Source organism: Apodemus sylvaticus, chromosome 18, assembly GCF_947179515.1.
Source record: "Apodemus sylvaticus chromosome 18, mApoSyl1.1, whole genome shotgun sequence".
NCBI classification, from domain to species: Eukaryota; Metazoa; Chordata; class Mammalia; order Rodentia; family Muridae; genus Apodemus; species Apodemus sylvaticus.
In genome coordinates, this window is record NC_067489.1 from 56,013,141 (window position 1) to 56,028,358 (window position 15,218).

The 15,218-nt window shown below is 37.9% G+C and overlaps 2 protein-coding genes across 2 annotated transcripts in view; both read right to left on the minus strand.

The window, feature by feature from the left end:
- Positions 1–15,218, minus strand: part of Galntl6 (polypeptide N-acetylgalactosaminyltransferase like 6) — a 1,167,009-nt gene that overhangs the window by 925,170 nt on the left and 226,621 nt on the right. The window lies entirely within an intron of this gene.
- Positions 13,591–14,541, minus strand: LOC127668754 (myeloid-associated differentiation marker-like). The gene has a single exon (XM_052162509.1). It carries the CDS (start codon positions 14,539–14,541, stop codon positions 13,591–13,593), a length of 951 nt encoding a protein of 316 aa, XP_052018469.1.

The following is a 15,218-nucleotide window of genomic DNA, read 5'->3' on the forward strand; positions in this document are numbered from 1 at the left end:
TAGAGAAAATACTATTACATTTTTGACATATATGGACTATTTTGTCAGTATCTACAGTCTTTTCCCCTAAAACTCAAGAGAGAATTTTAATATTAATTTAACTCAATAAGTTGGCTCGCAGTGGATAAAGCCTGAGTTACTATAAAGCCTTTTGTTTAGCTGCCAAGAACATGTGTTCCTGTCTTTTTTCAGTATCCCCTTTAGAAAAGAATTAGTGTCAGGCATCCCCAAGCTACTCATTCCAGTACTACAGGCACAAAAGGAGCTGCTTTCAAGAGAAGAGCTGCATCTCTCCTTCACCTTAATAATTTTCCCGTTAATTTTTATAAGTTTTCGATATATATCAGAATGCAAATTGTAATAGCAAGACAGCATTTGCTTTCCTGAACATTACCTGAACCTGTTAAAATATATTGCATCTGCCTTCACAAAGATCCTGAAACTGCTTTTAATGTAAATTACTGTCAAGAAATTTCAAAACTAAAGCCTCTGAAACTTAGTATTGAGAATTCATCCAATCCAGGGCTAACATCCAAAATATATAGAGAATTCAAGAAGCTAACCACCAAAAAATTAAGCAATCAAATCAAAAAATGGGGTGCAAAACTAAACCAAGAATTCACAACAGAGGAATCTCAAATGACTGAGAAACACCTAAACAAAAGTTGAAAGTACTTAGTGATTAGAGAAATGCAAATCAAAACGACCCTGAGATTCCAGCGTACACCAATCAGAATGGCTAAGATCAAAACTTCAGGTGACAGCACATGTTGACTAGGATGTAGAGCAAGAGGAACTCTCCTCCATTGCTGCTAGGATTGCAAACTGGTGCAACCACTCTGGAAACCAATCTAGAGGTTACTCAGAAAACTGGAAATAGATCCAGCTGAAGACCCAGCAATACCACTCTTGGGAATACAGCCAAAAGATGCCCCACCATGCCACAGGGTTCCATGATGTTCATAGTGGCCTTCCTTGTGCCAGCGAGAAACTGGAATCAACCCAGATGTCCCACAACAGAAGAATGGATACAGAAAATGTGGTTCATTCACACAATGGAATACTCTTCGGCTATTAAGAATGAGGACATCCTGAGTTTTGCAGGCAAATGGATGGAACTAGAAATTATCATCCTGAGTGAGGTAACTCAGATACAAAAGAACATGCATAGTATGTACTCACTGATATGTGGATGTTAGCCAAAAAAGTACAGTGTACCCAAGATACAATTTAAAGGACTCAAAAAGGTCAACAAGCTGAAGTGTCCAAGTAAGGACTCCTCAGTCCCACTTCGGGGAGGGGGGAGCAGAAAGGAATCACAAGTGGGGAGGGAGGGAGGGACATATATGATGAAATAGTCTAAAGTACTCTAGCATATACAGAGTTGTAGAAAAGATGAGTCTTTAGAAATAATCATTGTAAAGTCTAATATTCTTTTTTTAGCCATGAGGAACACTCCCATCTCTTTAAAATACAAATTATGCTCTGTTACAGCGGGTGCAATATCAGTGTGAACAGCTCTATCAAGCTTCCTATTATAAACCATAATTCTAGGCTTTATAGCTTGGCTCGTTCAGAGTAAAGTATGTTGGGCAGAGACTAAGCATACAAATTGTCAGCCAAAATACATCAAATTTGGTTGAGCTGTCCTTTTTCGAAGAATGTAAATTGGAGCATTCTGCCCTGCATGCAGAGAGAGCTTGGCAGGGTCCTGTACGGATGCCGTCTGGTATTGTGACAACCCCCTTCCCCAAATTTACAGGAGACAGTTGATTTAGATGCTTTATTATTCCAAATTGAATTATGTTAAAGTTCGGTTATAGTTTGTGAAAATCTTTCATTTCACATTTTATATAATAGTTCACACACTGCATTTAGTCCAAGCATTGTTGGACTGTGCACACAATGGTGCAGCTAATATCTACAGTACCTGAAGGAATCACTGAATCTATATAGCCCTTATGATTATAGCCTTCTGTGAATACTGTCATATTAACATGCAATTCAGTCAATAAACTAAGTTTACAAATGTTGCTGAAGTGTTGCAGAAATAGAAACATAATTTAACATAAAAAAATTGTAGGCCTACAAACTAATATAATAGAGTATTCTGATAAATAAATAAAAATATATATGTATATATGTGTATGTATGTATGATTATATATGTATTTATGATTTTTATGACTATGTATATATACACACATATATTTCATATATACAGATTTTCTTAAAATAATTCTGAGAGGTTGATGGGTTCATTTTTAGTTTTGATACTTGGATTATAACATCATTTTTTATGATTGAGTGATAGTTGAAGTTGATAGAGTGTTAAAGCCATACAGTGATAGAGTATTAGAATGAGTCTATTATTCTTGGTTCCAAATATTCTACTCCATTAATCTTTCTCTTCCAACCTCACTTCCACTTTGCTATGCTGGTATTTCAAACACTTATGTCCATTGAATCGTCTACATAACTTGCCACAATCTAAAATACTTTTTGCTTTTTATAAACACTGGCATTTCGTAAGTAGAGAGAGAGGAACAAAGTTCTTGTCTTAGTGAGGCTTGTAGAGGAGTTACCAGTTTTATTAATAAAACTGCTTCTAGGTTCTGAGGGAATGCTCTGGACATGAAGAGTAATAGCAGAATATATCTGTTTTATGCTCATTTGGAAAACATTGTTAGTCATCCTTCCCTCATTCAAATATGTACTTATAGGAATACAATCCCAATAAAAATCACCTTCCACTCCACTTTACACATTCTAAATCTTTCATGTCTGTAGAAAATTCTTTTAATACGTTGATCATACTTTTATATGTATTGTAACTGATGAATGTGTTGTTTCTTCAAATACTAAACTCCATTCACACAGTCTTCCCTTTACCATGGCACCCAGATTTCCCAGTGAATTTGTTTTTCTACTAGCAGCTAACGATATTGACTACTAAAAATAAACAAGAATACTAATGACCTACACCGGTTTAGTTTTACTACATCTTCAGGGAGCTCTGGTATCATTTAATCTGCTTCCAGTTTTATTTTACTTTTGAAAAGCCATGTCCATGTTTGTCTGCAGGTAGAAAGGGGAGAGGAGAGTGAGGCAAAAATCAAGTAATGCATCATTTTGACACATCCGTTGTTTGGTCAGTGGTGTGCAGTCTGCTATTTCTGATATAATAAATGTTTACCCTATTTCCACATTAATGAATGCTCTAGGCTCCAGTACCTCTTTCTGTGTCTCCATGGCACATACCTTTAGAGAGAATGAGACGGTGTCTGTTCAAGGTAATACAAAGTAAAGCTGGATAGAAAAATTAGATTCAAGAGCAGCTACTTCAATGCACCTTTCTCAGAGATCCAATACCGAGCTACCCAGAGCGTGGTGTGGTAAGACTGACAGCTGCTGGGTAAATTAAAGAAAGGGAAGTGGGTCGAAGGACTTGTAGGGAGGCAGGCTTATGTGTACAGTGATTAGTGTCATTGCTTCAGTAGTCAAAAATGTCTTTCTTTATTTTAGAAGAATTAAATAAAAGATCTCTTTAGAAAGTCTTAAAATATGAGACCACAGGATCTATTTGATTAATGGCAAGATTACCATAGTCATATTTGGTAGAGTAAATAAATATAAAAAAGACAGGATTCAGTCAGGCAACAATCATGAGCTCTCATTAATAGACTTAAAATTGCTATAAACTTCTAGGAAGTGTTTGTATTCATGCAGAAATGTTCTAGTCTCACAACTGATTGTAGGGAAATTTTTCTGACTCATTTTCTTCATGTGTTCAGTAAACTTTGTGGGAGGTTTCTTTCTTAGCTTATCCTGTGTTCTATAAAATATTCCTCTTTTAAACATTTTAAAAGTATAAGTGGCTTGTGGAGAAAATTTTATTTATATTTTTTAATTAGTTGTATATGTGTGGAGTGGTGGATAGTTTGCATTTGATTGCAGTATCCAAGGAGACCAGAAGGATTCACTAGGGATAGAGTTCCTAGCAGTTGTTCACTCTAGTGGGTCCTGTGATTCCAATCCACTGAAAAAGTGCTGTAGTTTTTCTTAGCTACTGAATCACCACTGCAACCCTATAAGTACTTCTTACAATGTCTTTTATACTGTGAAATGTTGATAAGTGTGCAAATGAAGTTCATGTGCAGATCTCTGTGTATTTAGAGGAATCCAAGTCTTTAAACACATTACTTTTCTTTTTTTTTTTCTGAATCACACTTTTCTTTTATTGGATATTTTATTTACATTTCAAATATTATCCCTTTCCTTGGTTTCTCTTCCAGAACTCCCCTATCCCATGGCCCTCCTTCAGCTTCTATGAGACTGCTCCCCTACCCACCCATCCACACCCACCTCTCTGCCCTGGAATTCTCCTACACTGGGCCTCTCTTCCCATTGATTCCTGATAAGGCCATCCTCTGATACACATGCAGCTGGAGTCATGGGTCCCTCCATGAGTACTCTTTGATTGGTGATTGAGTCCCTGGGAGCTCTGGCGGGGGTGGGGGGGGAGGTGGTTCTGGATAGTTGATATTCTTGTTCTTCCTATGGGTTCGTAAAACTCTTTAGCTCCTTCATTGGGGACCCCATGTTAAGTCCAATGGTTGGCTGCGAACACCTGCCTCTGTACTGGTCAGGCTCTGTCAGAGTCTCTCAGGAGACTGCTATATCAGGTGTCTGTCAGCAAGTGTTTCTTGGCATCCACAAGAGTTTCTGGGTTTAGTGACTGTATATGGGATGGATCCCCAGGTGGGGCTATCTCTGGATGGCCTTTCCTTCAGTATCTGCTCCACACATTTTCTCTATATCTCTTTATGTCCTCTCATGAGTATTTTATTCCTCATTCCAAGAAGAACCCAAGCCTCCACACTTTGGTCTTTCTTCTTCTTGTGCCTTATGTGGTCTGTGAATTATATCTTGGCTATTCCTAGCTTCTGGGCTAATATCAGTGAGTGCATTCAATGGGTGTTCTTTTGTTATTGGGTTACCTCACTCAGGATGATATTTTTTAGTCCCATACATTTACCTAAGAATTTCATGGAGCCATTGGTTTTAATAACTGAGTAGCATTCCATTGTGTAAATGTACCAAATTTTACGTATCCATCCCTCTGTTGAATGACATCTGAGTTCTTTCCAGCTTCTGGCTATTATAAATAAGGCTGTTGTGAACTGAGTGGAGCATGCGTCCTTGTTATACATTGCAGTATCTTTTGGGTATATACCCAGGAGTAGAAAATCCAGGTCCTTAGGTAGTTCTCTGTCCAATTTTCTGAGCCAGAAAATTGAGCCATACTGGTTTCCATAGTGGTTGTATCAGCTTGCAATCCCAGCAACAATGGAAGAGTCTTCCTCTTTCTCCATATCCTCACCAGCATCTGCTGTTACCTGAGCTTTTGATCTTACCCATTCTGACTGGTGTGGAGGTAAAATTTTTGGGTAGTTTTGATTTGCATTTCCCTGTTGACTAAAGATGTTGAACATATTTGCAGATGATATAGTAATATACTTAAGTGATCAAAAAATTCCACCACAGAACTCCTAAAGCTAATAAACAACTTCAGTGAAGTGGCTGGATATAAAATTAACTCAAACAAATCAGTTGTCTTCCTCTACTCAAAAGATAAACAGCCTGAGAAAGAAATTAGGGAAATGACACCCTTCACAATAGTCACAAATAATATAAAATATCTTGGTGTGACTTTAACCAAGCAAGTGAAAGATCTATATGACAAGAACTTCAAGTCTCTGAAGAAAAATTTGAGGAAGATCTCAGAAAATGGAAAGATCTCCAATGCTCATGGATTGGCAGGATTAGTATAATAAAAAATGGCCTTCTTCCACCAGAGACTGCCCTACCTGGGGATTCATCCTTTAAACAGTCCACAAACCCTGACACTACTATGGACAATAAGAAGTGTATACCAAAAGGAGCATGCCATGGTTGTCTCCAGAGGGGCCCTGCCAGAGCCTTACAAATACAGAGGCAGATGCTAATAACCAACTATTGGACTGGGCATAGGGTCCCCAATTGAGGAGCTAGAGGATGGTCCAGAGGAGCTGAAGGGGTTTACAGCCCCATGGGAAGAACAATGATTTTGGCCACCCAGATGCCCCAAGACTCCCAGGGACTGAACCATCAACCAAGCGGCACACATGGTTCCAGCCAAAATTGCGGCAGAGGAAGGCCTTGTTGGGCATCAGTGGGAGGAATGGTTCTTGGTCAGGTAAAGGCTCAACAGAGGCCCCAACAAAGGAAAACTGAGGGGAGGGAAGTAGGAGTATGTTGGGAGGAGGGGCATATACATGGAGGCAAGGGGAAAGAGGAGGGGGAAGGGTTGGGGACCTTAGGGGAGGGGGAATATCGGGAAAGGTGTTACCATTGGCAATGTAAATGAAGATGGTATTCTATAAAAAATAAATTAAAACAATGGCCTTCTTGCTGAAAACAATCTACAGATTCAATGCAATCCTCATCAAAATTCCAACTCAATTCTTTATAGAGTTAGAAAAAGCAATTTTCAAATTTATCTAGAATAATAAAACCCAGAATAGCAAAAACTATTCTCAACAATAAAATAACTTCTGGTAGAATCACCATCTCTGACCTCAAGCTCTACTACAGAGCAATAGTGATAAAAACTGCATGGTATTGGTACAGTGACAGGCAGGTAGAGCAATGTAATAGAACTGAAGACACAGAAATGAACCCACACACCTATGGTCACTTGATCTTTGACCAAGGTGTTAAAAACCATTCAGTGGAAAAAGAACATTTTCAATAAATGGTCTTGATTAAAAATGTATAAGAATGCAAATCGATCCATTCTTATCCCCTTTTACAAAGCTCAAGTCCTTGTAGATCAAGGACCTCCACATAAAACCAGATACACTGAATGTAATAGAAGAGAAAGTGGGGAAGAGCCTCAAACACATGGGCATAGGGGAAAATTTCATGAACAGAACACCAATGGCTTATGCTCTAAGATCAGCAATAGACAAATGGGACCTCAGAAAATTGCAAAGTTTCTGTAAGGCAAAGATTACTGTTAATAGGACAAACTAGCAAGCTACAGATTGGGATAAGATCAATCCTACATCTGGTAGAGGGCTAATATCCAATATATACAATTAACACATTTTTTGTTGACTGACCTGGATAAAGTCTGACCAGGCTTGAAGAACGTTTCTTTTTTTTTTTTTTTCCGAGATAGGGTTTCTCTGTGTAGCCCTGGCTGTCCTGGAACTCACTCTGTAGACCAGGCTGGCCTTGAACTCAGAAATCTGCCTGCCTCTGCCTCCCAAGTGCTGGGATTACAGGCGTGCGCCACCACGCCCAGCTAGAAGAACGTTTCTAACTCTCATTTTTATTCTTTATAAAGAAATTCAACCATTTCTTCTTTTATTCCTTTGTCCTTCCTTCTCCCCCCCCCAACACACATATACACACACATTCCTTTTTGTTGTTCAAGTAACTGAATAAGGACATAAATAAAATACTTGATAATTACTGTTTCTTTTATCTATAAGAACAGCCATAAAATAGTTTTTGAAGATCATATACATAGCTGTATAACAAGATTCTTAATTGAGCTTGAAATTATATGCTAAATCAACAAAATTTTAATTATACACTTCTTATATATAACTTTCCCCTTTATAATATTACTGCAGATTTTTGAGGGAATTGTTTTATGAAATTTAATTATTGATAGTTCCTATTTGGTTGAAACATTTTTTTCTTAAATTTCAAGGATTCTTATCTGGTGACCATAGAAGTTCCTACTTTACTTTCTAAGAACTATTATTATTACAGTTCTTACTCTCATTTCCCCTTTAAGACATCATCATGAGCTTTCTTCACTTCTCTATACATATATATTTATATATTCTACAAAACCATGAATGTTTAAGTTCTTGTCAAAGGGATCAATACACTGGTGGGTAAAGTTGTTTCATATCTTTATAGCACTGTGAAGACAAATGCAATGGAGCTGTGTGAGATAGTGCTATCCTGGTCTACAAGGTATGTTCTAGGTTAGCCATGGTTGCACAGAGAAAACCTGTCTTAAAAAATTAACCTCAACCAAAATAATATTATTCAGCTTTATTTATATCTTACCAATATTCATTCACTCTATTTATGAAACAAGTACTCAAGCTTATGTATAATTTTAAAAGATAGGAATGTGTCCTTTTTATCTTGAAATCTCATCATGAATATTTTTAAGGTAAGTTTGCAAATAAATGAAACTACATACAATAAAAGAGCTTAGTGCAACTATACACAAGACATATTTAACTTTAAGGAAATGTAGTAAAGAATAAGCAAATAAAAATTTTAAGGAAATTTGAAATAAAAATGCGTGTCTTGGTGAGGGTTCTATTGCTGTGAAGAAACATTTTGATCATGGCAGCTTTTATGAAAGAAAACATTTAATTTGGGGCTGACATACAGTTTCAGAGAATTAGTGATACATCATCATGGAGGGAGACATTGTGACATGCAGGCAGTCAAAGTGATGGAGAAGGAACTGCAACTTGGTCTGCAGCAGCAGAACAAGAGTAGGACTAGGCATGGCTTTATCATATATGAGACCTTAAAGTACACTTCCATAGTGACACACTTACTCCATCAAGGCCACATCCACTCCAATAAGGCTACACCTCTTAACAGTGCCACTCCCTATGAGCCAAGCATTCACACACTTGACTCTATGAAGTCCATTTTTAAACCACCACCTCAGTATGGAAATAAAAATTCAGTATCAATAATGATTTTGTTATTAAACACTCGTAGGATGATATTGACAGTGTATAGTATAATCAGCCATTGGTATAAAAATGTAGTAATTAGTATTTTGATAAAGGAATAAGAAATGTTAACTTTAAATTTTATATTTAATCTATTGTACATTCTTAGAACAAGAATGAGCTTATTATTCAGTATAAAGTATGTAAATACAAGTAGATGACTATATAATAAATATAAATACATGAATACAATTATTATTTTAAGTAGTCATATTTTTATTAGAATTGTTTAATAGGCACTTATGCATTATGAGAAATTTAAAATATTTTCCTTCAACAAATATTGATATTTACCTACTGACTACATTAAATTGAACAAAGAATTTTTTAATTTTTCTCTTCTTTAATTAGATATTTTCTTTATTTATATTTTAAATGATAAAAGATAGTTTTATAGATCATGTAATTTTATATAAATAAGAATAATGCATCCAGTTTTGTAGCTCAAGAAGATTTTTTTCAGTCATTCAAATAAACGTTTAGGACATGTGTTATTATTTTGTCACTATTTCAAATACAAATACCTGAGCTTAAGATCGTTTAAGTTCTCTGGTAAAGGATCATAATCCTCAGTGAGCCTAAGATATCAATTACTTTGTAAACATCAAATTAAACACGTAAATTGCCCATTATTAGTAAATAATCAAATTCATCTTGTTATTTATGAGTGTATACTTAAGGCAAATAATAACATTTAGAACAAAATAATAATCATAAAGCTTCAGTTTGATGTATAATTTAGTTCTCCTTGGTCCCTCTGTAGTCTTTCTAATTGATCTTCTAGCAGGTCAGTCTTAGCTTCCCTGTAGTATATAAATTTCATAAAGGTAAGCTTACTTAAATATGTTTCATTAGATAGAGGCCCACGGCACGTTCTTTTTAAACTACACTAAGTATTTCATAATTTCTACCATATTATACTGATCTAAGCAGCTAGCAATAGAATCAAATTTAAGGCATGCTGCTTTCTTCTCATGGAAATGGTAATATATTTGCAGCCATCTTTAATAAGCTATGCCTACCATATCTCCTGAATGTTTATATTTGTAAAAGTGCATGTTTCAAAGTACCAGACATAGCTTAGGCCTTAGACCTCCCTTGAGCTGGATCTCACTTTAGGTCTATCACTGGACCTTCTTTTTCTCATGCTCCTCCTCATCTCCATCCCTGTAATTATTTTTCAGACAGGAACACTTATGGCTCATAGTTGTGACTGTAGGATGGTCCCCCTCTCCCTCATTTGAAGCCCTGTCTTCCTGCTGGAGGTGGGCTCTATAAGTTCCCTCTCCCTACTGTTGGGCAGTTCATCTGAGGTCTGTCCCCTTGAGTCCTGAGAGTCTCTCACCTTTCATGTCTCTGGTGCATTCCGGAGGGTCCCTCCCAACTTTCTATCTCCCTGGTTGCCTGTTTCCATTCTGTCTGCTGGCCCTCAGGGCTTCAGTCTTTTTCCCCCTCACTCAATACTAAATCAGGTTCCACTTCTCCCACCCCTGACTTCCCCCCAACCCCAAGTCCAGTTTCCCTTCGAGGTCCTGCCCTCCCTCCCTACTTAAGATAGCTTTCTTCTTCCTCCCAAGGATAACTGAGGAGTCCTCACTTGTGCACTTCATCTTGTTGACCGTTTTGTGTTCTGTAGATTTCTCCTTGGGTATTCTGCACTTGTTTTTTTTTTTGGGGGGGGGGTTGGCTAATAATCCCCTTATACATTATTTTGTAAAGAATGTAATTGGAGGGGAATGGGAACTATACCACCCATATGGTCAGTTACACCATATGATGATGTCACATGACAAGCAATTCTTTTAGAATGATGTCACTTGTGAATCAATAAAAGGACTGACAATTTGCTTCTCCTAATGATTCTTTGAAGCAGGAAGGACTGCATGTAATTGCAACCGTAGCTCTTCTAAACTTAACCATAGACCCCTCAGCCTCAGTCTCCCTGCCTCTGCTTCCTCATATATAAAGTGGAAGTGCTAATGTCATGTTGGGGAGCCATTATAAACTGATGAACATATTTGAGAAAGTTCTATTTAGAGAAACACCTTTGAAATATTTTCACAAGTTATTTTTCTGGGAAGGAATTTATAATGGACATTATGATAAAATGGGGGTCTTTCCTTATCTAGATTCTGTGGATGATGTTTTTCTGAAGACCTCGTTCACTGCTTCCCATTTAATCCTCAATCCCATCATGCACTGCATTATAAAAAAAACAAAATAACAGAAACAAAACAAAACCAAAAAACCATGAATTTTAGCCATCAGGAGAGTAGGTCTGAATGCCTCTTCCTAGAATGTTACCCATTAAGATTGACTAAATTAGTATTTCAAAAAGAAGTTTTATCTATATACTGATACACTGTTGACTCATTTAATCAAATGTATTTGCTATGAGAATATATTTTAACATTTAAAATCCTGAGTACAAGAAGAAAGGAGGAGTGGCCCCTTGTTCTGGAAAGACTCAGTGAAGCAGTTGGCAAAACCAGAACGGGGAAGTGGGAAGGGGTGGGTGGGAGGACTGGGGAGAGAAGGGGGCTTATGGGACTTTCGGGGAGTGGGGGCTAGAAAAGGGGAAATCATTTGAAATGTAAATAAAAAATATATCGAATAAAAAAAATAAAATTCATAGTAAGATGTATTCTGAAGATCTAAATATAACTCTGTCACAGCAAAGGCACACACACAAATTAACACCTCCGTGAGGTGTGAGGTTACTTTAGAATAAAGCCATTGACAACTGGGGTATTTATCCTCTGCATTTTCTCTCTGAGTCTCCAAGGGCCTTTTACCCTTCCCACTTCTCACAGTCTTCTCACAAACTTACTAAGCAGTGCTGCCCTTGGAAGTCTCCTATTTCCCAAGATTCCTTCTGAGTGACTCTGTTTGAGAAGCTCCTTGGGGGTAGGAGTTATCCTGCTGTGACAGTTGTTAACATACTCATTAATGTTCTAAGAAAACAGACAAATTCACAGCCTAGTTTTTAAAAATATTCTGTCTGAATGTTTGTAAGTGTTCTTCTTGGCACACTCAATAACTTTCCCGTTTTTGCAATCAAAACCAAGGCCATGCATCTCAAATTATAAATTAAATCATATTCTGTCCCATTCAAACTGTTTTGAGTCACCTACAAAATCTCTATTTTGTTTGGAGACAGATCTGTGGTAGACTTATCAGATAACTCACAGTATTTTATGGTTGTGAGCCTAGCCTTTAACGACTGAGCCACAGTTATTTTTAAGTCTTCCCTAGAGTTGCTTTACAGTTTTGTGGTATACCTAAGAATGTCCAAGCTAGGGACTCTCGGAGAGATGGTTCCTTGTGTAAGAGGTCCTGAGCTGAAATCCCAGCAACCACATGGTGGCTCACAACCATCTGTATTGAGATCTAACACCCTCTTCTGGTTTGTCTAAAGACAGATACAGTTTACTTACATATAATAATAAATAAATCTTTAAAAAAAATAAGAATGTCCAAGCTAGAGTTGTATTTTCTCTCCCAAATTAATATTAACTAACAATTAAATGCTTTGAGTTTTTCTCCCCATCTTGAAAGTTAAGAAGATATATCTAACTGTAATAAATAGTTCTAAGTGCTATCTTTGGGAAAGATCATCAATTAGAAGTTAAAATTAATATATTTTCCATGTGAAAGTTATGGAAAACATGCTTCCTACATTTGAGAATGTGGGTCTGTGTGTTTGCTAATGTAATCTTGTTGCAAATCATTTTAACATTTTATTTTCGAAGCTATGTGAGAAAAATATGTCTGAAAATAGCTGCATAATATATAGAATCTTAATTATTAAATTGTGTATTATAACTGTGGCTTCATTAGTTATAGAAAATAAAGCTCAGTAATCGGTGGAAATATTAATATAGGTAAAAAACAGTACAATGAAACCCCTACCACAGTGATGCCCTGTATACAGGGTTGTGTTTTTCTTATACATTCAAACTGCATGCAACAACATAATAAAACACTCGGTTTCTTAAGTCAGGATTTTATAGGTTTTTTTAGTAGAAGTTCTTATCAGCTTTGTGTTTACATAAATTGAATGGTTGTTATAATTTGAATTTTTATAATAACAAATTTGATATGTATTAAGACTTTTTTGGCATATGAAGTTGAGCATATGAAGTAAAATATGTTTTAGTATTGCATATGTGGGATCAATAAGACATAGAATATTAGATCTGAGATCAAAGCCATCCATTGGTATTTTGTCAAGCAAAGTGTAATTTCAGATAGAAACCGACAAGTAATAATGTTTTGGCTTAGAAATAAAAGTTAAGGAAACTGAGGCAACATGACACATATCACATACAAATAACAGTGCTTAAATATGAAACTCAGAAATTTAAAATAGCATTTCATAACCGTTTGACAAGAAGCTTCTTCTCAGGCTCACCGCACGGCGAGCAGCAGAGGAGCCTGGGGTGTGTGCAGCCCACACCTTTAGGGGTGCGAGTAGTGAGTAGTCGATAAATCAGTAAGAAGTATGAGTGCTAACCCAGGAAAGAAGTAGAAGTTTCCAGGAAGTAAAAAGATGATAAACTAACAGAAAAATATAGAAGACACAGCTCAGGGGCAAAACAGGCTGTGAAGGAAAACAAACTAACAAGGGAAGGGGAAGGAGGAAAGCTGGAGGGAGAACAAGTCAGGTCTATAGCAAAGGGGGCAGGAAAAGATAGCAAGGAAAACGAAATTGCTGCAGTAGGGACATGACAAGGGAAGGGATTCCTTTTGTGAAGATACACCCGCTAGCTAGAGTTCATGAAGTCAGCAGTATATGCCAGCAGGTTGACTCCAGTCAAGAATGTCACTGCCAGCTGGCGGTCCCAGGCACACACGGAGTGGGCATGTTTATAATTGCAGCTCGAATCCATGTCTCGATGGGGCACACCATGAAACCCTTCATTAAACTTGTACAGAGGCCAGAGGACGATGACGGTGGTGTACAAGAGGACACACAGGAAACTCATGCCGGTCAAGAAGGTGGGGACTGGGATGGGCAGGATGCTGGTGCATTTCCCCAGGTAGAGCAGAATCACCACCACAGTCAGGATGAAACATATGATGTACACGGCCAGGCACCACTCCAGGGCAGGTTCCTGCCTATACAGTTGTGGGTTGTTGAGGAAGAGAAAGATGATGCAAGCTACGAAGGACTCGAAAACCTTGAGCATCCCAGTTGTAGAAGCCATGTAGCCAGCGATATCTCCAGGCCTTGAATGAGTCCAGGTCACTTCTGTCGCATAAGACACACAAGAGATGCACGAGAAGATAATGGCGCAGACAGCATAATTTCTGACGTGATCGTGAGACATGAAGCGCACATAGGTAATAGGGTAGATGACGGACGAGGACAGGCAGAAGAGTACAGCATAGCAGGCACAGGTGATGGGGAAATCCTGCCAGGACAGGGGCAAGCGTCTCTGGAGTCCAGCCAACTCCACCGCCAGGACGATCAGTGTCATGGCGAAGCTGAAACACCATGAGAAAAGGCACCAGCTTCCCATGGGGCCCATCCAGGCACCCATATAGACCACTAGTAAGAAAGCCATGCCGGTAGACGACAACTGCAACAGCCGGAGAAGACCCAGAGGCTTAATCAGTGCCCGAGGGGAAGCCACGATAATCAAAGAGTCCAGGCCTGGGGATAACGACTTCGTGAAGGTGGTGTGAGTCACCGTTGCTGGCATGTCTGCCATCTAATCTGAGGACCTGACAGAGAAAGATCCAGAGGAGGGTGAAGAGAGATTGGATCTCAGTCATGAAAAAGCGTGGTTAGAGTACTTCCCCAAACTGTGGCTTCTGAAGTTGCTCATGCTGTTGGCTTTTTAAAGTGCCTCAGTATCAAAGCCTACCTGTTCCCCCTGACTGTGACTTAGGCAGTTATGTGTGTTTTAAAGATGGAAGGTGTTGCGGGTAGGCGGTACGAAGTATACTTCCCCTTTAATTAAAAAAAAAAAAAACAAAAACAAAAAACTACGGCAGTCAATAATCTATAAAATCAGATCGAGGCTTTAGGTAGAGTTCCTAGGCCCCTGCCAGGCTCGGAAATGGCTTAAAAATTTTTATCAGGTTTACTAAAATCTCATTACCTACAGTCCATCCTAAAGGAAGTAAGAGCTGTCCTTTCTAGATAATACGAAAACTCTCAGATAAAAAAGGACCCTGCTAGCTTTAAAGGCTTTCTCAACTTGCAAAATGCACTGCCCCCATTTCCCTAATTATAAGAGAAGATGACTAAGTAGTCCTATGATTATTTTAATTTTTTATTCTCATTTAGCTCAGGCTAGCTTAGAACTTAGTCTGTATCTAAGGCTGCCCTTAAATTGTTGATTCCCATCTCAACCTCACAAGTGCTGGGACTACAAGTTTTCCT

Coding starts and splice junctions, on each gene's coding strand:
- LOC127668754 (XM_052162509.1), bottom strand. CDS start 14,541: ATGGCAGACATGCCAGCAACGGTGACTCACACCACCTTCACGAAGTCG.